The sequence below is a fragment of the Taudactylus pleione genome, unplaced genomic scaffold, assembly GCF_031769625.1.
Source record: "Taudactylus pleione unplaced genomic scaffold, aTauple2 ptg000250l, whole genome shotgun sequence".
In the NCBI taxonomy this organism is placed as follows: Eukaryota; Metazoa; Chordata; class Amphibia; order Anura; family Myobatrachidae; genus Taudactylus; species Taudactylus pleione.
In genome coordinates, this window is record NW_028284652.1 from 2784174 (window position 1) to 2810118 (window position 25945).

A 25945-nucleotide genomic window follows, 5' to 3' on the forward strand; every position below is an offset into this window, starting at 1 on the left:
GCTTTATTATCCTGGGTATGGAGCCCGGTGGATTTTATGTTGTCTCCGAACATTCAGGTCGCTCCTACATGTGCCTTCTCCTCAACAATATCTCCGGTTTGCTATACTACAGCAACATTACCAGTTTCAAGCGCTGCCTTTTGGCCTTTCAATGGCTCCTCTGGTCTTTACCAAGTTCCTGGCAGTCATGGCGGCCTATCTTCGTCGTCAAGGGGTCAGATTGCTCCCATACTTAGACTATCTCTTCCTGTTGGCCAGCTCCCCAGAAATTCTTCATAGCCATCTACAAGTAACCATTGCCTTTCTACAAATGCACGGTTGGCTGATCAACTGGAAAAAGGCTTCCTTGACACCTTCTCAAAGAATGGTACATCTGGGAGCCCTCCTGGACTGGTTCAGAGAATCTTCCTAAAAGCAGACAAAATCTCAGTATTACAGCACCGGGTGCGCAGACTACTACAGTCACCGAGTGTCAATTCATTCTGAAATGCAGACTCTGGGATTCATGGTGTCCACCATCGACATGATGGAGTTCGCTCAATTTCACTCCAGGCCCCTACGACACCTGATCCTTTCCAGGTGGAATGGGCTGCCCCATCGGCTCAGATCCCAGACGATGGGCCTTTCCCCAGAGGTTCGCCTGTTCCTAGCCTGGTGGTTACAGACCACCCACTTAGACAAGAGACGCCCCTTTTGGATCCCGGACTGGGCACGTCTCACCACGGACGAAAGCCTCCGAGGGTGGGGCGCAGAGACCGGCCAGCACTCCTTCCAAAGCCGCTGGACTCATCCGAGGAAGTCTTGCCAATCGACGTCCTTTAACTCTGAGCCCATCTACAGAGCTCTAACGCTCTGTAGAGCGTTACGACGTGCATGCAGGAGAGTGGTCTCTACATCCAGAAGTTTTTCAGCTCCTGGTGGACAAATGGGGTCTACCAGATGTGGACCTCATTGCCTCAAGACACAACCAAAAACTTCCAGTGTATGGAGCCAGGACAAGGGACCCCAACGCGACATTCGTGAATGCATTATCTGTGCAGTGGACCTTCCATTTGGTGTACGTCTTCCCTGCCTTCTTCCTCTGGTTCTTCGGAAATTCAAACAGGAAGGGGAGGCCTGTCCTGTTGCTAGCTCCAGCTTGGCTCAGATGCCGTTGGTACTCTGATCTTCAAAGTCTCTCCATAGACGTTCCTCTCCAACTTCCTCTTCGAACAGACCTATTATCTCGGGGTCCCTGTCTACATCCGTACCTGGCCCACCTGTCTGTAACAGCTTGGCTCTTGAGGCATCCCTCCTAAGGGCTAAGAGTTTTTCTAGCTCTGTGGTCCAGACCATGCTCAGAGCACGTAAACCGGCCTCGGGCAGAATTGATCACCGGATATGGCATATATATTTCCAGTGGTGTGCTCCTAGAAACTATGACCCTCAAGTTTTTAAGGTTTCTAGAATACTTTCCTTTCTTCAGGCTGGATTGGATATTGGACTCCGCCTAGCATCTCTGAAAGTGCACATCTCTGCTCTGTCGATTTGGTTCCAGTGCAGAATTGCTCCTCCTACCGGGTGTTCACACCTTCCTACAAGTTGTTCTACGTATACAACCTCCCTTTGTCCATCCTGTGGCTCCATGGGAATTGTCAATGGTTCTCCACGCACTTCAGGAACCTCCCATTCGAACCCCTGGAATCAGTGGAGGTGAAGTGGCTCACCGCGAAGACACTCTTCTGGCTATAGCATCTGCTCGTATGGTTTCGGATTTAGGGGCGCTTTCATGTCGCTCCCCCTTTTTAATCTTTCATCAGAACAGGGCTGTTATTAGAACGCGCCTGGGTTTCCTGCCCAAGGTGGTTTGTCGTTTCCACCTTAATGAGGAAATTGTGGTTCCGACCTTTCAATCACCAGACCTCTAGGCAGGTGAGGCTTCTTTGGATGTGGTCCGTGCTCTGAAGATCTATGTGGACCGTACTAGTTCCATCAGGAAATCTGACTCCCTCTTCATCTTATATGGATTCCATAAGATGCGATGGCCAGCTAACAAACAGACTCTGGCCAGATGGATTTGCATGATTATCTCACAGGCTCACATGAAGACGGGCCTTCCTGTGCCGGCTACAGTATCTGCTCTTTCTACTCACTCTGTGGGTTCCTCGTGGGCAAGGCGGCCACGTGGTCTTCTGCCCACACCTTTCTTAGGTTTTATGCCTATGATACATTTGCCTCTCAGCATGATTTCTTTGGGCGCAGGGTTCTCCTCTCTGCTCAGGAGCGTTCCCGCCCTTGAACAACTGATTTGGGACATCCCCATTGTCTCCCCTGTGGAGCCCTATGGACCCTGAAGAAGAAAAGGAGTTATGGTAAAACTTACCCTTGTTAACTCTTTCTATGTGGACCATAGGGTCCACAGGGCGCTCACCCTGACTCACCTGGCTTCTATGGGTTTCTTCTCTTGGTCACTTGTTTCCTTCTCTGTGTGAGAGTGGTGATTCTTCAGTGTACCAGTCTTCCTTCTCTCGTATCCTGCCTTGGGCTTGTTAACAGAATGGAGTTGGCTGTGGGCGGGGTATAGGGGGAAGGACTGGAGCATCCTGGGAATGAAAATCTTTGCTGTTGGTGTCCGGTCCTCCAGGTCCCACCATTGTCTCCCCTGTGGACCTTATGGACTTCGAAGAAAGAGAGTTAACAAGGGTCAGTTTTTGTTGGTTACAGCTCATTCGTGTTATTTGTTCTAAGTTAATAAATAAGCCATATATTGTTTTTAGGATGGAAGGGTGGCAAAACTTGCATGCAAAATAAAACCATGTTTAATATAGTTTTCTGTTTTGAAGATGCAGATAAAAAATGTATAGTTTAATCCATTTTATTTCAGTAATTTTGTTGTGTTCCATTGAATTCCTCACAAATTGGTGTGGTGTTCTTGCTATGCTTTTTAGGCATGATGCATAAAACGCACAACAGTCACTTGCCCTTTTTAACCTTTTGGGTCTCCCATTGCTCGTACTTTTTTCTCAGTTACAGCGTAGGTTAGCTACATATGAGCCAGTGGTGGCACTTGTTTCAAGCACAAAGCAATTTGATTTGATTCCATTTTGGACATGGGTGCATAAATATTGGGACATTGACAGAATTTTCATATTTTGTCCTCTATTCATCACCACAATGGCTTTGAAATGAAACAAACAAGATGTGCTTTAACTGCAGACTTTCAGATTTAATTTGAGGGTAATTACATCCAAATCAGGTGAACGGTGTAGGATTTACAACGGTTTCTATATGTGCCTCCCACTTTTTAAGGGGCCAAAAGTAATGGGTCAAACTAAACAATCCTAAATCTAACTTTCACTTTTTAATACTTTGTTGCAAATCCTTTGCAGGCAAATACAGCCTGAAGTCTGGAACGCATAGACATCACCAGACGCTGGGTTTCATCCCTGGTGATGCTCTGCCAGGCCTCTACTGCAAATGTCTTCAGTTCCTGCTTGTTCTTGGGGCATTTTCCCTTCAGTTTTGTCTTCATCAAGTGAAATGCATGCTCAATCGGATTCAGGTCAGGGGATTGACTTGGCCATTGCATAACATTCCACTTTTTTGCCTTAAAAAACTCTTTGGTTGCTTTTGCAGTATGCTTCGGGTCATTGTCCATCTGCACTGTGAAGCGCCGTCCAATGAGTTCTGAAGCATTTGACTGAATATGAGCATATAATATTGCCCGCCATGCGCTATAGAGTACTGCCTGTAAAAACATCCAGACATAAATGTGAGGCTACCTTTAAAGCTAGAAATGTCACCATTTGCTGCCCTGCATTTAAATAATTTTTTATAAAAATTGCGTAATTGGCATGGTAATGATGATTTTGGGGAATATTTTGTACTTTTTCCAACACTTATTTCCCTGATATTGGATCTAGATCACTTGTTCTTAAGTCTAAACCAAGGCCTCAAAGTTTTTTTTTTTTCTGTGTCTCTCATTTTACCAAGAGCAGCCTACATATTCTTACTCCTATTCTAGCACTTTATATGTCAGGCGGCACTGACCTTGTGGCATCAAGCACCCAGTAAGCAGCATGGGCAGCCACCCTGGAAAATTTATTCTGCTCGCCACTGACCTAAATGTTACTTACAAGCACATAACATTATTCATTATTCTTCCCTCAGAATCTCAATAAGAAAAACGTTAGACGCCAGAATTTGAAGAAAGAAAAACATTGTGGCAATAGAGACTTTAACAGCATTCAAGAACTGTATCCTTCTGATGGAGTGCCATCATAGATTCATCGTGAATTGTTACTCCAGCTTTTTAAAAGGGTGCAGAATGTTTCTGCCCATCCAGAGTATGTATCCTTAACTCCTTCTCCAGTATAGAGGTGGAGACTGAAGAGGAGAACCTGCTTGATTCATATTCCACACCTGCTAAGGTGAGACTGGGGCGAGATTTCACTTTTTGTATATTTATTTCCTGTTGAGGGTTGTACTGTGAGAATGCCCCTTACTGTGCGCTACTTAGTACATTAATCTGTTTGCTTTAGTCCTCTCGTGTTTGAAATATCCTATATGTCGTACCAATAGTAAATTCATTAATATGATCAATGTTTTTGGAGAGTATTCAATTTTCATCAGTGGTCGTGAGGTGGCAGCGTTCTGACAGCTTCTTTAGCAGTTCATGAACACCAACATCTCAGGTTTTCTAGTGTACCTCTAGGGTATTGGGTCACCCATAATAAGTCGCACACGTCACCACTAATTGTGTATCCCCTTTGAGTCTTAGACTCCTGTCTATTATTATTATTATTATTATTTTTATTGTAAAAACATATTCTCTCTCAGGAGCACCATAATGGGACTTATGCAATATGTGGTCACACCGATCTATTTTATGGTATAGAGTAATCACATTGGTTGTTTCCATTGTTCTCAGACCAAAAACATGCAGTCTTCAGTGGCTGACCACACTTATAGAGCCGCATGGTATCTGGCTGTTCTACCGCATTAGCTGTAGCATTTGTTACAGGTCTGGACATTTAGCATAACATTTGTATAATGGCGCAAGTATGTCCTGCTGTAAAGAATATCTCCACAAAGGACTAATATAATTTGGATGATGTAAACACCAAGGGTTCGTCTGGCTGCTAACTGTCCCTTTGCTAGATTCGCCAAAGAGCCTGAGGGGCTCAGTATTACACACCATTCTCCACAAACACTTCCTGCCAGACCTGATTTGAAGCAAGCAGAGTAACTGGCCAATGAGCCTCCCTTCTCCTGTGATCACACACTGGCCACGCAGAATGGAGCATGAGTGTTTCTCAGTTAACTCTTGTACTGCTCCAAAAACAAAAGTTTAGTTTAAAGTTATACTATTTTTTTGGGGGGGGGGGAGGGGGATAAAGTGTCTTAACGGTCACATTGCTGTACACATTTCTTGTAAAAGGCAGTCAGCAATATTTATTTTTTCCAGGGCCATAAATCTCTACCACGTAAGGCATTAATGAGTAATTGATATTAGTTCAGTGACCAGATATTTACTGCTTGTGGGGTTAACCGAGACCTTTGCAACACTCTCTTGTACTACTTGATGTTTGCACATCACTTGTGGCCGCATTTAGGGGTAAATTTACTAAAGTGAGCGTTTTAAGAAGTGTAGATGTTGCCAACCAATCAGATTGTAGCTGTTATCTTCTAGAAGGTGCTAGGTAAATGTTAAGTAGAATCTGATTGGGTGCTATGGGCAACATCTACACTTTTTAACTCTTTTTTTTTTAGTAAATTTACCTCAAAGTCAATTTCTGTGGTGGTTTATATGTGCATTTTTGTACTGTGTATGTGCATCAAACACATTCATGTTTAGTTTTATATCTCAGACTGACTTCTGGAGAAGCTGCTCTGGGGTGGACAGCATTGAATACAGTATAGGTGCATGTACTCGTAACGCCCTGGAAATGAGGTTTAATTAGATGTGGATTCATTGCCATATATTCCTCTGAATAACTATTTGTCTTTATCCCTCCAGGTGATAGTATTATATTCATTAGTGTTCGTCCCGCTTTGGGTTATTCCTTTTGTCTCTTTCATTTGGATGTAGGGGTGTTTTCGTGATTAGAGAGGCATTTTCCATATAAAATGTAATCAATTATTTATAAATAGAACGGTCAAGGCACTATTTTCATGATACGTTATTACACTATTTATATTGTGTAGAAATGGGTAATGCAATTTGTGCATTACTACTAGCACTGTTTAGCTGCATGCTTGTACTATTTGTAGGCATAAATATAAATACTTGTCTGGCTGATGCAGGAATGCTGCGGGTTTCATGTTCCACATATCTTGAATCGTGCGACTCAAAATATACTTTGTTAGATACGGAACCTTGCGTGTATACTTTCCACTCTCAATGAGGCTCTAAGGGGTATATTGACTAACGTGCAGGTTTTTAGAAGTGGAGATGTTGCCCATAGCAACCAATCAGATTCTAGCTATTATCTTTTAGAACAGGGGTAGAGAACTTTTTTTCTGCCAAGGGCCATTTTGATATTTATAACATTATTTGCTGGCCTGGTGCAGGCCACAATCCTCCATGTGACATCACACGGGGGCGGGGTCACAATCGCCGGTGATTACAGCAATGCCCCCTAAGGACGCTCCACGTGGTACTGCTGCATAGATTCTGACTGCAGATGAGACTATCAGAAAATAGGTCCGAGGGCCAAACCAAATGATTATGCAGGCATTATACGGCTCCTGGTCCTGAGGTTCACCATCCCTGTTCTAGAAGGTGCTAGATAAATGTTAAGTAGAATCTGATTGGTTGCTATGGGCAACATCTCCACTTCTAAAAACCCGCACTTTAGTAAATGTACCCCTAAGTGTCATTCTTGTCTTTGATCCTGTGTACTCGCTAGGAATGTGTATTCTACAGTTCTTGTTAGATCAGATTGCTGTCAGTGTTTTAAGTCACCCCTTATTTCCTGCAGGGTTCACAGAAACGCAATTTATCCACTCCAGAGAATCCTCAGTCCAAACGTGTTCCCTCCATAACCCGGAGCCCCCATCTTCTCTTCTCACCCGCTAGCTTCTCGCCAAGGTACTCTCTTCACAAACTGCACAGGAACGTCCGTCTTTCTCTGGGGAGATGCACAATGGTGTATTACATTCATGCTGGTGTATTGTTGTTGCACTTTATACTTGCCTTGCCCAGAGAGGAGATACAGGTGGCTGGTGAGTTTGTGTGTGTGTATATGAATAGAGGGCTAGGCCAAAATGCCCCGATTTAGCATAGAATAGCATCACTAGACCCCGTCTCCCTCTTTTCAAACCGTGATTTCAGGTATTATTCTCCCCATCCTGCACACTTCACTTGGAAGTGGACGGGATACGGGAGGCGCCCGAGGGACTACCCGAAAAATCATGAGTCTCCCGCAGGTTCCGCAAGAGTAGGTAAGTATTTTGCAATTACTTGGGGTAAAAGCACTGAATAGTGAGTCTGTTCGCCACATCCATATTTGCACAATGAAATAAGTGCCTTCTGTAAGAAAATTATGGAGGAAACCGTTATTTCTCATTAGTAATTACGTGAATGGATGCCGCTGATTTTGCTTCAAATATGACCCTTTAAAATAATTATAACACAAAAACTTCCAAGGGTTTTTGTCGCATATACTTGTGCACAGGTCTTTATCCGTTTGTTTTGCGTACAACGTAAGCATTTTGCTTTGAGGCATAATTAGAACGTAAAAATCCTTTTATACAGCAGAAACAACTCTACTTTATTGTCTGGAATTTTTTTTATAACACACTCACACTCACACTTTCCACTGTACTAGGTACAACGGCTTGCTAATGCAAATCTCTCATCAGCCTGTTGTAGCTACTCAGTGAATAAAAGCATGCAGACATGGTCAAGAGGTTCAGTTAGTTTTGACACCAGGAGCAAATTTTCCCTTGGACTGATTGTTCGTGCCAGTAGGGTGGTTATAGCATCTCAGAAACTGCTTATCTCCTGAGATTTTCATGCACCGCATTCTGTAGACTGGTGCACAGAACAGAAAACATCCAGTGAGCGGTAGCTCTGTGGGTGAGAATTTCTTGTTAATGAAAGAGTTCCAAGGTGAATGGCCAGTCTGATATATGACGACAGGAAGGCGGATGTAACTCAAGTAACCATGGGCTATAAGAGTGGTATACAGAAAAGCATTTCTGAAAGCTCTGCAAGTTGAACCTTGCATTGATAGGCTACAGCGGCAGGTGGTCACACTGGGTTCCACTCCTGTCAGCTAAGCACATAAAAACTAGGCTGCAACTTTGCTGGTCTGAAGAGTTTTGATTTCTGCTCCAACATCCAGATGGTAGTGTTGAAATTTGGCATATACCTTATGTATCCATGGATCCATGCTGCTTTTTCTCATGGATTCAGAAAAGTGGTGTATTGGCATCGAGAATTCTAAACATTAGGTCACTAATACCAACTAAGTATTGTTAAAATGCCACAGCCTGGCTGAGTATTGTTGCTGACCATATGTAACCCTTCTTATGTAATAGCTACTTCCAGCCATGTCACAAAAGCGCACGTCACCTATGCTGGTCCATTCAACATATATGAGATCCAGTGGCCTCCACAGTCATCAGATCTCCTTTGTGCTGTGGTGGAATAGGACATTTGCAGCGTGAGTGTGCAGTGGACAAATCTGTAAGGAATGTTTCCAGCACATTAATGAGTCTATGCCACAAATAAATGTACTCTGCTGGTAAAGGGTGGGTTGTACTCAGTACGTGAAAGGTGTACCTTACAAAGGGAAAACTAAGAAACAAAGCAGGAATCGGTGCTGGCGGTGCATTTGTAATCTCTGCTCCTCTGTGTTTTGCTGCAGCTCTGCTCATTTCCCTGACGTATTGTATGGTGATCCCCCAAGTCATGGGCAGCCAGATTATAGCCCCATGTACCTCTGCCAATGCTCAGTAATGCTCTGGCTTTACTCTTCATATATATTTCATGTTAGCCATTATCCTTACTACAGCAAGCTGCATGTATCTAGTACAATTGAAGTATTCTATTATAATTAAAAATAAATAAAATATACTCTTCTTAATATTTGTATGGGGTATTCCTATCCAGTGGGGACATTGCATAATGTCTGTAATTAAACATAATGGTTAATGTTACTTATGATGATCAAACCTGCAACATAGAAGAATGCAAGTAATCTTAATCTCAATAATGATGAGAATAAGCATCTGGATTCCGGCATCTGTATCTAAACTGGTGTCTGGATTTCAGCGCCTATGTTTAGTCCCGGGTCGGGATTCCAACAGCCGGCATCCTGTCCGCCGGCAAACTGACTACATCCCGGGAAAAGAGCTGGCAGCTGTGGGTGAAGGCTTGCTGGGCTGCTGCCTCTTGCCCCTTCACTGTCTATAGCAACACTCCAAAGTGCGTCGTTATGTTTCTTTTCCCCAGATGATCAGTCACAAGTGTACAGGGATACATGAGTCTGCTCTTGCATAGTGCTAGTGTATTACACAGCATTCAGAGGCCTGTACATGTGTTCCTCTCCCATCAGCTGAATATTTTATTATATAACGTGTAGCCTTCATTGTTTGTAACCTTGATTATGCAGGATAGAACTGGCTTCATTCATTAGAACGTATTTCTAAATGTTGCACTTGTTTTCTGCTGTTTGAGCTTGTTCGAAGACAGCCACAGCAAAGGTTTCTTTTTTAAGTTATTCCCTCAGTGAATGCGTTGTAACAATGTATCTCTTGAAGCATTCAGTAGCCAGGTTCACCAGTTCCAGTCAGGTGTAAACCACTGTTTGCAGGCTTGTTATTAAACATGACTTCATTATTATGGCAGAATAATATGTAGATAAAGATGTAGCAATATTTTTAAGAAATTTGGCAGTTCTGCTTCTTTTCCAGTTTCTTTACCAGACCTAATTGTAACTTGTTACTCTTTGTTTTATGGCACAGAGCCAGGAATCCTGCCAGTGTAAAAAGTAATCTGCTTTGTAGATTTTAATGAAAATGTTATCTAAAACGTATTAATGGAGCGTACACACGGTCAGATTTGTCAGACTTGTCAGATGAACGATTTGAACGATTTTACCAAAGTATTGAACGATTTTTGACTGCATTAAAATGAATGGAATCGTCCAAGTCTGACTGCAAACACATCAGATATCAGAAATCGTGATCTGACCTTCGGGAACGCGCATCGTTGAACGTCCATCGTTCAGGCATGTCAGATATGAACGATTTTCCTTCAGATATGAACGACTGAACGATTTTTAAATCGTTATCGTTCATATCTGAAGGAAAAATCTGACCGTGTGTATGCACCATAACTGTCAGATAAATGTATGTGTTTAATATATCAAGGTGTAATTTTGTGTCCGTTGTAATGGTGTCTAAGTCACATCAGCACAAATACAGCTCTTACTTTTCTTTACGGGAACAGCGCCACCCCATCACAGAAGTACAGCTCCCGCGGGAACCGAGGGGAAGTGGTAACATCTTATGGAGAGGTGCAGGGAACGTCGTGGAGTGGTGGAAGTGGCAAAAACACCATGGTAGAAGTCCTCACCCCACAGGAGGAGTCTCTGACTAAATCGTACAAGTACATGTTTCAGAAGTTGATGGACATACGAGATGGTAAATTTTAAAAGCGCTAGTCCAATGGCACGGAGTTTAGTTGCTCATATAATAATGGTGGCTATTGATAAACTTCTACCATATTAGAAATCAGCGGCAATGGTACTGATTGCACGATAAATAGCTCCATGATAGTACTGTAGGTGAGGTGCCTGGTGTCCTTGTCCAGTGTGTATACTGGCATGTAACATGTTATTATGATAATAAATGATTGTGTTTCACAAGTTTTTCTGCTTATTTACCCCCTTATAGTTGTGAGCAGTAAAATAGAAGAGATTGGGGAAGCCCTGAAGAATAATTTCCACATTGAAGAATTTACTTCTGTCTCTTTTCCAGCACAAGTAAGTGGAGATGGTCATAAATATTTTCTTTTTGTTGCTTAAAACAAGTTTATAAAGTTTTCTATACTTTGTTTTTTACGTGAAAGACCACTAAAGGTGCATACACACACAATGATTTTTTTTGAACGATTAACGATATAGTTTATCGTTCAATCGTTGAAAAAATAGTTCTTTCTGAGTTAAAACGAATGATTATCGTTCATGCGCGTTCACGTTTGTAGTTCAGTCAGACTGACCAACTCAACGATTTTCAGTAAGTGAATATGCAAAAATCGTTTGTAGTTCAAAAAAATCGTTAATTTACTAAATAATTGTGTGTATGTATGCAGCTATAATGCTAAAATTTCAAGAGACCTGGACACACCGGTAGAGTTTACAGTCTAATGACTCCTGCCTTATGGAAACAGATTTGAGTAGCTTGAGACAGATTTATAATCCAATAAGTACTAATATGCACTTTCAGTAAAAATAGCCTTTGGCATAATGTAAAAAACATAAAAAAATCATAAAATAAAAATAATTAAAATGAAAGTTTTGTACAGAGCTGCAATGCGTTTCATGGTTGGATGACCACTTAATCAGGTATTTGGAATCAAATGCCGCGTATCCACTACACGACATTACTGAGCGATTGCACGATTACGACATCGTAATTGTGCAATTGCTCAGTAATCTGGCACAAATCGTGCAAATCATTGTCTGAATTAACCAGCGATGTGCGTTACCGTTTATCGTTTCCGACCTCAATCATCACCCGAACATGCTGGTCAATCTGCCGATAACGACAGATTGCCCATGTTTGGGCATGATTGATGTGCCTACACTGAATGACTGAACGTTCAGTGTAGGCACAGCAGAGACTGTGAAACGACTGCACGATTACAATGTCGTAATCGTGCAGTCGTTTCACAGTCTGCTAGTGGATAGGCTCTTTTAGTCAAAGGCAGAGCCTAAAGGGGCCTCTCCATTACACAACTTTTGGGACGATCCGATCAAAACCAGGAGGTTTCGGTTGCATTGTTCAGAAAGTCGTGTAATGGGTAGCCAGCAAGGTCTAGCGATGCGCGTGCACGCTGGGTCCTTGCCGACCCCGACTATCTACGGAACATGCTGGTCAACCTGGCGACAGTCAGTTTCCCCATGTTCTGAGATAAGAGGTCGGGATCCTGCACTGAAAGATGTTCAGTGAACGCCGTTCAGTGCGGGCACCGCACCCGGCGACCTGAAGGACTGAACACTAGACGTTCAGTTTTTCAGGTCGCCTAATGGATGGGCACCTTTAATTAGTCTGGGTGATTACAGTATTGTTTAATTATGAGTGTGCCAGGGAATGTGGATACAAGGTAAGGGCCTAAAATACTGTAGACCATGGAAAAGTATAAGTACATTCTAAAAAAAATTGTGATGTATGAACGTGTGTTGCATGAATTTACACGATAATCACATTGTTTTTCATTGTGTAATTTGGAAATGTGTGTTCTTTGAACAAAAAAATAAAAAAAAATGAATAAAATAAAGACAAAATAATAAAAACCACTATATTGTCTCTAATAAGAGCATTACAAAACTCCAGGATATTTATGAAATAATGTAATAATTATATTCAATATGTTTGTAAACCTGAAAATTAAAAAAAAACAAAAACAAATGGAGATTCTTTCGCTATTTATCGAATAAAAAAAACATCCGTATATTATATTGTCTGCGACTCCCATTCCTAGATAAAAGTTTATATTTGAAGACTAGTCCCAAATCGGTGCCGAAGATCTACTTTTGCTGAGCTGATCTAGTACCACAGCTGCTTTCTGCATCCACAAATAACTGCTTATGAGGTGCCCTGTCCTATACCCCCTTTACATGAGCAGAGTCCCTCCTTATGCCTTTCACTAGCGCCTGAGTTGGTTCCCTATTGAATAGCACAGAGCACTTCCAAGTTCCCTTTCTGTGTAATCCTAGACATTGGGAGCATGGTTCTGAGTCGCCGGCTGTTAATGGAAGTCTAATGCTATCATCCGCACGTATTGTAAGTCTGCGACTGTAACGTCTCCAGCCCACTGTCCGCTATGGCACCCGTTGCCATTATTATTGGCACATACAACTACCCAATGTTAGGTGCAAGTGAATTAAATAGGTGTCATCCTTGGTATTCGCCAGATCTGGTGTAACTCGTACGAAGCGATGATCATGTATAACAGGCCCTGGATTAGTAGAACTCCCGAAGTACCAGCCACATTCTCTGTAGCACAGGTTCTCAAACTCCGGCCCTGATTCAGAGCCGGACGCTATGACAGAGCGCTCGCTCTGAATCAGGGCCGTCCTTCTGTTTGTTTTTTTTAGGGCGGCCTCCTGGTCGCTCGCATAGCTGACCACCCACAGCTATAGTGAGCGGCCAGGAAGATGGTCGCGATGGTCAAGACCATCGCGACCATCGGGCTTGCGACGAGACCCTTGTGGTAGGGTCTCGTTGCCGCAAGCCCCAGAGTGCTTTCGGCCCTAACAGAGCCGAAAGCACTCCCACTGACATCACTTGTGATGTCAGTGGGGCCGGCCCCAGATGGTAGGCGTTCCCATGGGAACGCCTCCGTCTGGGCAGCCACGCCCCCGGCCCGCCCACCAAAGGGGGCGTGCTGTCACTAAACATCGGCAGCACGCCCCCTTTGGTACGAGACCTGGAGCGACTGTTTGCCCGTCGCTATCCGGGTCTTGCGCATGCGCACGACGGAGCCGGCTCCGTCATGCGCACTGGGCCACCATCGACCCGCTTGCGACCGCGTCTGAAACAGGTCCTCTGTCCTCAGGACCCCCAACAGTGCATGTTTTCCAGGTCTCCTCACAGAATCAAGTGAAATAATTAGTTCCACCTGGGGATCTTTTTAAAATGTGTCTGAGTAATGACTACACCTGTGCCCCTGCTAGGAGACCTATAAAATGTGAGCTGTGTGGGGTCCTGAGGACCGAGTTTAAGAACCACTGCTCTATAGAACTCTTTTTCCAATGGATATTGGTAATTTTATTCTACGCCATCAAAGGGACTCCCTTATGGTTATTATCTATCCTATAGAACTTGGAGGTGGCATTGACTATTAGCAGGTAAAATAACTGTCACATTTGTCAGACACTTTAATTGTCTTAGAAATGAGCAAATGGATTTTTTTTTTTTTTTTTTTTTTGCAAATGCGCAACTAGTCAGATAACAACTTTAGCTTGAGATCCTGTGCTCTAAACTCAGGACCCCAAACAGTGCATGTTTTCCAGGTCTCCTCACAGAATCACAAGGGAAATAATTAGCTCCACCTGTGGATCTTTGCAAATGTGTCGGTGAGTAATGAATACATCTGTGCACCTGCTGGGTGACCTGGAAACCGTGAACTGATTGGAGTCCTGAGGACAGAGTTTGAGAATCTGGATGGTATGTAGTGGTTTAAACAGATATTCAATGTGTCAAAGAATTTGGGATCTTCTAATGTCCCCCCTAACCCCACCCCCCTTCTGCAGGTGGAGTCATGCCATGGGACTGTCCTGTTTCCTGGATAACCATTACAGCCTACAAAGGCTGTGTTGCTCCAAAAATCATAGTCCAGAGGTCCCCAGGTGCGGTCCTCAAGGCTCCCCAACAGTTCATGTTTTAGAGATATCCATGGTTGAGCACAGGTGGTTAAATCAAATCAAATTGACTGAGGTACTAATTGTCACCTGTGCTCAACCAGGATATTTCTAAAACCTGAACTGTTGGGGAGCCTGAAGGACTGGGTTTTTTGAGCCTCTACCATAGTCACATTTAGGCTGATCTTTAACTCTAGTCTGCCCCTATCCATTACCTTGACCTGAGAGTCAGCGAGCCATCATTTGATTTCTATGGTAATGGCATAGATAAGCAGCGGTGTTAAGCTGGCCAAAGACTACATGACAGTGCAGCCAGCTAGCCAGCCATCACGGTGTGGGGAGAAGCGACTGCCCCAGAATCAGAGTGTCTCCATACACTACAAGATGTATAAAGGTGATCTCCATTCACTGCTTGGAGTTGGCTGAACAACGGTTGGGAGGAGCGGAGAGGTTTAACAACCAAACGATCCAGACCATTTTCAGCTGTTCTAAGGCTGTAAATGATGATTATTCAGAACACTCGCTTCATTGGCTGATTTGAACAATAGGAATTTAGTGTATGGCCAGCAACACTGTGATCCAGAGAACAAGAATAAAAAAATCCAACCATTACTGTAGGTGCTTTTGTAATTGCCATTAGAAACGTAAAGGGTCATTTTTAAATGTTTACCCACACATATTTACATGGGGGTCTAGTCAGGATGCAGCGGTCGAATTGGCGACCGCCAGAATCCTGACACTGAAAAGCCTGGCATGGGACTAAAGATATGCGTCTAAATACAGACACCTATCATTAGCCCCATGTCGAAATCCCGACGTCCGGCATACCGAATGTAGGTTAGCTGCTTAGGTTTAGGCACTCCCGGGAGGACTTGGGGTTGGGCACCCTTCCGGGGGAGTTAGGTTTAGGCTAGGGGAAGGGGGGGTTAGGCACCACTGGGGGGGAGGTTAGGATTAGGCACCCCCCGCGAGGGTTAGGATTGGGGAGGGGGGTTAGGGTTAGGCACCCCCCCCCCCCCCCCCCCCGAATTTTAGGATTAAGCACCCCCTAGGGGTGGGGAGGGGTAAAGATACTTAAGAGCCGGTTTCAGGATTTTAATCTGTCGCGCGTCTCTCGTCAGGATTTGAACCGGTGGCTTGTAAACCGATTTCATACCCAAACAATTTACATATCCCTGTAAGTTACAGGCAGCCAATTGTCTCAAAAGAAACAAATAAGCTTGTAGCCGAACAATATTTAATAATCATTCTCCTTTTATGTTTTAAACGGTGGATAAGCCTGGCCAGTCTGGTCTGTTTTCACTGTATGGAGTATAACTGTGTTGAGCCTTATTGTCAGCAAACGAATATGAATGTGATTATTTTGGTTCATATTTCTTATTGCACAGGCTAATGAAAAGCAGAATGGGAGTCAAATAAAAAGAAAAAAGGGGAAAATGTATCTGTCTCAGTAGGAACTGAAACATTGATATTCGGGTACAGAAAAGCACCTATGTGCAACTGGGCATTCTGTTATTGTAACACTGAAGTGCCCTATATTACACTGCAGTGTATGTGCGCGCATACAAGACCATTACATAGAATATAGCCAACAAATTTAAGCCATGGAAACGTCAGCACTGTGGAGATGTAATAGCGCTTTATTATCCAGAGAATAATAGATCCCTTTTTAGTTCTTTTCCCCATTAGCAATGTAATACATTTTAAGCATGGACTGCCCTCGGCTGGGCAGGTTAGTGCTAATGTGATCAGAGAGAGAAACTACAACTATGTGTGTATAAATATTATATATATTATAAAAATATCACTTTTTTTTTTTCTCTTTTTCTCATAAGGAGACAGTGACTGTGCTCGGGCAGATTGGCTGTGATAGCAATGGGAGGTTGAATGCCAAATCTGTTATCCTGGAAGGGGATCGGGAGCACTCATCAGGGATGCAAGTCCCAGTGGATTTGTCAGAGCTGAAGGAATATTCGTTATTTCCTGGCCAGGTATTGAATTGATCAGGGATCTATTGTTGCTGATGCCAGTATGTAGTATAGTGGAGAGGCCTTTGTGTAGACACTGCATCTGTAAATAGACAATCAATTGAGGGATCACACACACTTACAATGAAACCAGCAGAAAATTAAACTAAGTATATCTATGCAAAGTCTCTTACAGCGGTCACACAATGCAGTGGTAGCTTTTACAAACCAGTGTAGTGTGTGTATGTGGTCTTGTAAACTGATTCTAAATCAATGTTTCTACTTCAGGGTCCATAGGGGGTCCACAGGGTTGACCTTGGGGGTATAGCTGGATCTGGATCCACGGGCACCACGCAGTTAAAGCTTTGCTGCTCCCAGGATGCACTTGGGTCCGTCCTCCTCTATACCCCGCCCCGGCCACAGGCACCTCAGTTTTAGTTGGTGCCCGGCCGGAGTCGGGTCACCCTGTCGCAGTGGGGCTGCAGGAGCAGCCCCTAAGCTTTATTTTAAAAGAGAAATTTTTTATTTTTTTCTTCTTTTTTTACACTGTTAGAGCGGCAGCATCAGACTGTCCTTTAGGACGTCCACGCTGCCGCTCCTTCTCCCCGCTGGCGCCGCGACGCCAGTACAGCTCTGGGGATCGCGGCGGGACCCCAGAGCCTGTACTAGCCGGGCTCTGGGGACTCCCTTGACTGCTGCCGGACGCGACGGGGATCAGGTAAGCCGCGGGTCGCCGCGTGCGGCGGTCCGCGGATACTTCAATGCAGTCAGGAGCCTCCGGTCTCTGGGGACAGACCGGAGGCGCTAGCGGCGGCGGCGGGCTCCCCCTCAATTGAGGAATACCCCGCGTGTCCGCTAGACCACCAGGGTATCAGGCTGGTAGCGGGACCGGCAACCCGGGGGTTAATTGCTAGCCAGGGGAGGCAGCCTTCCCTGTCTAGCGGCTCCTCCCGTCAGCTCAGCGCGCCTTTCAACAAGCAGTCTGGCGTCGCTGAGCTGCTCTTATCTTACGGCCACTCCTCCTCTGAGGTCTCCGGCGGCCATCTTTACTGGCACATCGCAGACTCCCAGGCGGTATCAAGTGGACCGGTCCCCCTGTGTACCTCTCCCCTGCTAAAGGACAGTGTACACAGCGCTATAGCCCTCCCAGACACTGAATCTGGGCGGTTGATTGTAGCGGAAGGTGCAGTGAGTACTAACTTTTCTGCATTGTATGTGACTATTGCTAGTGCTGCCTGTCTGTGACTTATTCTCCTTACTGTCAGCTTATAACTATCCCTTTCCTTCTCCTACGGCCCGGCAGGTGTGTGGGGGAAGGGCGTTTTTCTGAGACCCTCACATATATAAAACACGTATTTGTGGGGTCAGTCACATACTGTTGTGTGCTACACAGTACCATATCTGGGCTGTTGTGTCGCATACTGGTGAGTGCGCGGGTGTTAAAACCGTAATTCCTCTGGTGATACGTATTTCTTGTGTATTTACGGTATCATGTCTGATGAGGAGACTGAGCGCTCTGTGGCTCCTGTGCTATTTTCCTGCAGACGCTGTGCTGCTGGAGTTGATGGGGAGGACTTATCTCAGGATGGTCTGTGCGGGCGGTGCCAGCTGGTACCGGGCCCCTCCAACCCCCCTGTATCACAGGACCCTCCTTGGGCGATGTTTTCACAGGTGCTGGCGTCTATTGCGGACCGGTTATCGGTCCCATCAGCGGTCCCTTCTAGGGCGTTACCGCAGCCCACCATCCCCCATTCCCCGAGGGTTCCACAAATGTTGCGGTCTTCCCCCGGGGCCCAGACTGTGGGTCCTTACTCGGGACTGCCTGTGTATGTGCAGTCTTCCCCAGGGACGTGTCAGTCTGTAGTGCCTTTGCAGAGTTTTGCTCCGACGGCTCCTCCGCCTTGGGTGGATGTTCTGTCCAGCTCCGTACAGAGTCTGGCGGCTTCATCCTCGGCGTTTCAGTCCATGTTGCAAGGTGATGTGCCACCAAGGGTGTCTAAACGTCCGGTTGTGAGTTCACTAGCTGCGCAGTTGTCGGACTCGGAAGTGTCCTCAGATGATGGAGAAATCCATGAGGACTCTGACTCTGATGTCATGGGGCAGGAGGTGGAAGCTAAGTCCTCCATTAATGTTCCAGCCTTAGTTAGGGCGGTGCGGGCTATCCTACATGTTGAGGATGATGCGCCGGCTCCTAGGTCGAAGTTTCCTAATTTTAAAAAGGCCAAGGTGACCTCAACTGTGTTCCCCCTGTCTGATCAATTATCGGATCATATGGCGGCGGCCTGGCAATTACCTAGTAAGAGGTTCCATCCACAGAAGAGGTTGGCGGCGAACTATCCTTTTCCTGAAGCTCATTGCAGGAAATGGGAAACTCCGCCGGCGGTGGATTCCCACGTTACCCGCTTGATCAAAAGCGCGACGTTGCCATTGCCGTCTATCTCCTCTTTGAAGGATCCCACGGACAGGAAGGTGGAGACTTGTTTAAAGTCCATTTATTCTCTTTCCGGGGCGGTGGCTCGCCCGTCCATGGCTATCTCCTGGGTGGCTAAAGCCATTGAGGCATGGGCCAATGCCTTGGAGGATACCTTTCCTGATGAGGCTCCGGATATCCAGAGAGCGTTAGTGGGACAGATGCGGGATGCAGCTTCCTATATTGGGGAAGCGTCTTTGGATGCCAGCCTGCTCACTTCTAGGGTGTCGGCTGCAGCGGTATCTGCTCGGCGCTCCCTGTGGCTGAGGTCCTGGAGGGCTGATGCAGATTCAAAAAAGGGTCTGGAGGCCTTGCCTTTTAATGGTGATTTACTATTTGGTCCGGATTTGGACAGAATAGTGGATACTTTGGCTAAGTCCAAGTCGGCTTTTCTCCCTTCGGCCTCTGCGCCGGCTAAAGTGAGGAGCTCTGCCTTTCGGTCCTTTCGGGTTCAGGGTAAGGCCAAGGGCCAGTCCTTCCCGAGACATTCGGCGACCAAGGCCGCACCCAAGCCCAAGAAGCAGGCATGGAGTGCTCGGCGCCCTTCTTCCAAGCAGGAGGATAAGCCTGCTGCCTGATGGGACGGGCCTCTCTCTGGGGGACCCCAGAGTGGGAGGCCGATTTCTCCAATTCGCCCAGTGTTGGCACAATACCACCACGGATGCCTGGGTTCGAGAAGTAGTCTCTCAGGGGTACGCCCTGTCTTTTCGGTTCAGGCCGCCCCACCAGTTTTTCTGTACGAGTCCTTCTCTGGACAAGACCAAAGCTGGTCAGATTCAGGTAGCTATAGAATCCTTGCTACAAGCAGGGGTCATTGTTCCCGTTCCGCAGTCTCAGCGCGGGACGGGGTACTATTCTACTCTGTTTCTGGTACAGAAACCCAATGGTTCTCATCGCCCTATCCTGAATTTGAAGTCTCTGAACAGATACCTCAGAGTTCCCAGGTTCAGGATGGAAACGTTACGTTCCATCATTCTGGCGATGGAACCCGGGGATTATATGGTCTCCCTCGATATCCAGGACGCCTATCTCCATGTGCCCATAGCACCGGCACATCAGCGGTATCTGAGGTTTGCTATCCTGAACCATCACTACCAATTTCGGGCGTTGCCTTTTGGCCTTTCCACGGCTCCGAGGGTGTTCACCAAGGTGATGGCGGTTATGGCTGCCCACCTTCGGGGTCAGGGTCTACGTCTGTTGCCGTACCTGGACGATCTTCTGCTGCTGGCGAGCTCCCCGGAGGTGCTTCTTCGACATCTCCACCTGACCATTGCTTGTCTTCAAGCACACGGGTGGTTGATAAACTGGAAGAAGTCCTCCCTGATTCCATCACAGCGGATGGTTCATTTGGGAGCCCTGCTGGATTCTCGTCAGCAGCAGATTTTCCTGACTCCAGAGAAGGTCTCCTCCCTGCAGCTGCGGATACACAGTTGCCTGAGCAGTTGCCGCCTGTCGGTCCATTCAGCTATGAGAGTTCTGGGGTCCATGGTGTCGACATTCGACATGGTGGAATTTGCCCAGTTCCATTCCCGGCCCCTGCAGGGGCTGATTCTATCGGAATGGAACGGGTTACCTCACCGGATCCGCTCTCAGATGCTGGTGTTGTCCGCGGAGGTTCGGCAGTCTTTGGCTTGGTGGCTTCAGACGGTGCATCTGGTCGAGGGGCGCCCCTTTTGGATCCCGGACTGGGTCCTGCTCACGACGGATGCCAGTCTTCGGGATTGGGGGGCAGTGACCGGCTCATTATCGCTTCAGGGTCGTTGGTCCGCGGAAGAAGCACTTCTCCCCATCAACATCCTGGAACTGCGGGCTGTGTACAGGGCCCTGCAGTCATCCGGCCCCGCTCTTCACGGAAGGGCGGTTCAGGTGCAGTCCGACAACGCCACCACGGTGGCGTACATCAACCACCAAGGGGGAACTCGCAGTCGGGCAGCAATGTCGGAGGTGTCTCGCATTCTTGCTTGGGCGGAGTGTCACGTTCCAGCGATCTCGGCAGTCTTCATTCCCGGAGTCCTCAATTGGGAGGCGGACTTCCTCAGCCGTCACGATGTGCATCCCAGGGAATGGTCGCTTCACCCAGAGGTGTTTCAGCTACTCGTGGACAGGTGGGGGCTGCCGGAGCTGGACTTGATGGCCTCCCGTCACAATCACAAGTTGCCCGTTTACGGGTCAAGGACAAGAGACGCAGGCGCCTGTCTGGTAGACGCTCTGTCGGTGAAATGGACGTTTCACCTGGCGTATCTGTTTCCTCCGATATCCTTACTTCCTCGGGTTCTGCGGAAATTCAAGCAGGACGGCGGCACGCTCGTGCTGGTGGCTCCGGCGTGGCCCAGACGTCCTTGGTACTCCGATCTGAGGTGCCTCTCCATCGACGCTCCGTACCTTCTTCCTCAGCGTCGGGACCTGTTGTCTCAGGGGCCCTGCCTTTACCCGGATCTGGGTCGGCTGTCTTTGACGGCGTGGCTCTTGAGACAGCCGTCTTGAGGTCTAGGGGTTTCTCCAGTTCAGTGATTGGTACCATGCTTAGGGCACGCAAGCCTGCCTCCGCGCGGATTTACCACAGGGTGTGGCGCACTTATTTTCAATGGTGTGAATCCAGAAACTATGATCCGCAGGTGTTCCGGGTTTCCAGAATCTTGGAATTTCTTCAATCGGGTTTGGACCTCGGCTTACGCCTGGCCTCTCTGAAGGTTCATGTGTCTGCTTTGTCCGTGTGGTTTCAGCGACTGATTGCTACACTGCCAGATGTTTACACCTTTTTCCAAGGTGTTCTCAGGATCCAGCCTCCCTTCGTGCCTCCGGTGGCTCCGTGGGACTTGACTGTGGTACTGAGGGTCTTGCAGGGTCCTCCTTTTGAGCCGCTTGAGTCGGTGGAGCTCAAGTGGCTGACGTTTAAGACCATTTTTCTCCTGGCAATTGCTTCGGCCAGGAGGGTTTCAGAATTGGGGGCGCTTTCCTGTCGCCCTCCTTTTCTGATTTTTCACCAGGACAGGGCAGTGCTCCGCACGCGTCCTGAGTTTTTGCCCAAAGTGGTTTCAAAGTTCCACATTAATCAGGAACTTGTTGTGCCAGCTTTTCAGTCACCTGATCTTTCGGCTGGTGAGGCTTCCTTGGATGTGGTCCGGGCACTTAGAATTTATGTGGACCGGACTGCTTCGGTTAGGAAGTCGGATTCTTTGTTTGTCCTCTTCGGTTTTCACAAGAGGGGTTGGCCTGCCAACAAGCAAACGTTAGCCCGTTGGCTTCGTTCAGTTATTTGTGAGGCTTATGCGCAGGAGGGTTTACCTGTGCCAGCCTCTGTTAAGGCTCATTCCACTCGTTCTGTGGGTCCCTCTTGGGCTGCTAGACGTGGCGCCTCCGCTGTTCAGCTGTGTAAGGCGGCTACTTGGTCTTCAATTCAGACGTTTTTGAGGTTTTATGCGTTTGACACCTTCGCCTCTCAGGATGCATCCTTTGGGCGCCGGGTACTCCTTTCAGCACAGGAGCGTCCCCGCCCTTAGTTGAACTGCTTTGGGACATCCCCAAGGTCAACCCTGTGGACCCCCTATGGACCCTGAAGTAGAAAACAAGAGATATGGTAAGAACTTACCTTTGTTATCTCTGTTTCTACGAAGTCCATAGGGTCCACAGGGCGCCCGCCCTGACGCACCTGGCTTCAAATGGGCTGTGTGGCTGGTCACCGGTTTTCAGTCTCCCATTTCTGTGAGTATGGTTTCTTGTGTGTTCCAGTCTTCCTTCTCTCTGTTTAGTCTCCTCCTCCGGCCTTAGCTGCTTACCAACTGAGGTGCCTGTGGCCGGGGCGGGGTATAGAGGAGGACGGACCCAAGTGCATCCTGGGAGCAGCAAAGCTTTAACTGCGTGGTGCCCGTGGATCCAGATCCAGCTATACCCCCAAGGTCAACCCTGTGGACCCTATGGACTTCGTAGAAACAGAGATAACAAAGGTAAGTTCTTACCATATCTCTTGTTATTATTTTAATGTATGGTGGTAACCTAGCTCAGACAGATCAACCCCCTCACTGCATTGTGAGATTATTGCTTGCGTACTTGCATCCAGCCTGTCCGCTTCCACCATTCAAATTAAAACCATTTTTCTCATTCATCCATAGGGACACAGGGATGACAATGGGTATAGGTGGTAAGCTGGAGCCTGGACACCAAATAGTTAAAGTTCTTTACCCAGCAGCACAGGCTCCCTCTCCCCTATATTCAACACCCAAAGTAAGAAAACACAATCCCGCCCCAGTATTTCAGTATCGATGGTATTATTCTTATGATCCTATACTTTCATATTGAGTTCAATCTGATAATGTCTCAGATTAATGATACGTATGAGGTGCTACCCATTGCTCAGAAAAGAGGATTATCCCAATTAACACTATAGAAGGAATAGTATTTCTCAGGGTGCACAAGGACCATAAGTTATTTAAAAGAATATTATTTATTGGTATCACAAAGAGGTGAAATATATAAAAATATAGAATGTGAATAAAGACAAGATAATTGTGCTCATAGAAATAAAAATTTCTCCTTCATCCACTAGGGGACACTGGAGTTCAAGACAGTGGGGTATAGACGGTGGTAGAGTAGAGCCTGGCACTTTAAAAAAAAAAAAAAATCTAGAAGTGTGACTGGCTCCTCCCCCTCTATGCCCCATCAGCCCCAGTTTTTAGAATGTGCCCGAGAGAGCCGGAAGCACATCAGGCTGTCTCCAGCCTTTTTTGAGTATAATTTATTTTATTTTATTTTTTTAGAGCTTTTTATTTAAAGCATTGAGGACAGGCAGACTGTTTACTGTGGCAGTCTGCCTGCTACGTGGGAGCCGCCGGGAGGGCACCACACGGCTACTGCAGCCTGTGTCCGGTGACCCTGAGGGGGGACTTTAAACAGAGTCATCAGACTCCATGAGGACCCGATACAACTGAAACCGGTTCGTGTCCGGGTTTCCTCATTTGCCCCCCAGCCCAGCAACCCGGCCGCAGCAGTTTGTAAGTATATCCCACCACTCCTGACTAGCTGGAGCGGTGGGCCAAAACGCTGGGCTTAGGGACAGCGCGTGCTGCGCGCTTGTCATACACAGCTCCTTCCAACCTGCCACGTGGTGGTGTCGGAGCTGCTGACGAGACCCGCCGCTGCACTCAACAGTCAGCGTCAGGGTCTCTGGCTTATTCCTAGCCATCACCCTCTTAATTGAAGGAGGGGATGGAGCGCGGCCCCTGCAACATCAAAAGCGCGGTGATGCCGCGGCGGTCACTGAGGACACCTGCTCCTCCCTCCTCTATATAGGAGTTGTAATGCTGGGTGAGTAGATCACACAGTAATGATAGACGCCGCACTGCTGCTCATTAAACAGTACAGCGCTGACAGGCGAGGTCCCGCCATCTGCACATGCAGTGTAAGGTGCCGGCTTCGGAAGCCAGACGAGTCCCTCTACAGGAGGCAGTGCAGCGCTGACAAGCAGCGCGGTCCTTGGCGCGCATATATATAAAAGCCGGTATTATGGAAAGGGCGCGTCATGCATGTTAGCGGCGCCATCTATAGTCTGGCCCGTGCTCTCCCTCATCTGAGAGCAGCGCGGTTCTACCAGTGCTCGCTTCAACAGATAGATTAGCTCTATAGCAAAAGGGCTTTAATGTTATAACTAACCAGCAGCTCTCCTCTAATATACAAAGGAGGAGACGCCGCGACCCTATGCTTTTTAGTGGCTGGGCTGACAGACGGAGCGGTGTCATCCCACAGCCCCCGGACGGGCACTTAGTACTTCAGCGGCGGCATGGCTTCCTCCACTAACGTGTAGCAGCCTGCTTTTGGGGGTGTTTTCCTGTTAGCGCAGCAGCGCAGACATTCTCTGCATTAGTTCCCCCGCGAAGAGGCACCCAGACGGAGTGCTGTGCAGACAGCCGCCTGCATGAGGGAAAGCACATTAAGTGTAATGGTTAGCGTTACTGCCTCACAGCACTGAGGTTATGGGTTCAGTTCCCGCTACGGCCCTAACTGTGTGGAGTTTGTATATTCTCCCTGTACTTGCGTGGGTTTCCTACGGGTACTCCGGTTTCCTCCCACACTCCAGCAGCCGCCTCCCGTTTTCCCTCTTTCGGGCTGCCCTAACAGCAGGGATTATTAGCGTGGGTCTCCTACGCGCCACCCTCCCCCTCCTACGCTGGGAATGCTGAAGCGCAAAAGGTAGGGGATGCCTGTCACTGTTTGACAGGAGTAGTGCTAGCTATAGTAGATAGCTGGTTGCTAGCAGTATGGGAACTAGCCCAATACCCTTTTTGCTTAACACCGCATTATGCGGTTATGAAAGTAAATGACTGGTATTACCCCCTGTCAGGCTTCCCCTTGGTTCTATACAAAGGTTGCATAGCTTAATCTAATTGCTTGTGAAGGCTACCTCAGGGTGCACTAGCTACCCTGCCTAAATGAACATTGTTTTACATTGGCTCACCTTAGTCACTGTTCTGGTGCTGCTGCCAGAATTTATGGTTATAGCATACCCTTAACCCAGGGTTAGCAGATTATTGCGTCCCATACCCAGGTTATGGCTCACCTTATAGAGGGGCAGTACTCTTCCCATACATATATGTGGCAGCACATATACTAACTTATAGACTGGTTTTTAAAAACTTCTAGTTCTCACCAGCCTTCTGTGTTTACCTTAGAAGGTATGCATATGTGCATCTATATAGATTATATTTTAGGTGCTCCATTCAGCAGCACATACAAGAGGAAGTTAGTTACTGCCGGTGTGGGGGTTGGCATTGCTGCCTCACAGCATGGAGGTTGTCTTTTTGATTCCCGCTTTTAAAGTAAGTAACCAGTAACAGAAGGGTCCCAGGATAGTCTGGGATAGCACGCTGCTAAAATATCCTGCTTCCTATGCCGTAGCAGAATGACGACCACAGGCGGCACATGAGCAGTTCCCCTGC

General features: G+C 46.9%; 1 protein-coding gene across 1 annotated transcript in view; it reads left to right on the forward strand.

The window, feature by feature from the left end:
* The window catches only part of POLA2 (DNA polymerase alpha 2, accessory subunit), a 105977-nt gene that overhangs the window by 7214 nt on the left and 72818 nt on the right, over positions 1–25945 (forward strand). Inside the window, exons 4-9 of the mRNA XM_088480137.1 lie at positions 4150–4235; positions 4352–4409; positions 6963–7072; positions 10442–10635; positions 10888–10976; positions 16415–16570. Of these exons, the coding sequence (XP_088336263.1) occupies positions 4150–4235; positions 4352–4409; positions 6963–7072; positions 10442–10635; positions 10888–10976; positions 16415–16570 (693 nt within the window). The remainder of the gene's footprint in view (positions 1–4149; positions 4236–4351; positions 4410–6962; positions 7073–10441; positions 10636–10887; positions 10977–16414; positions 16571–25945) is intronic.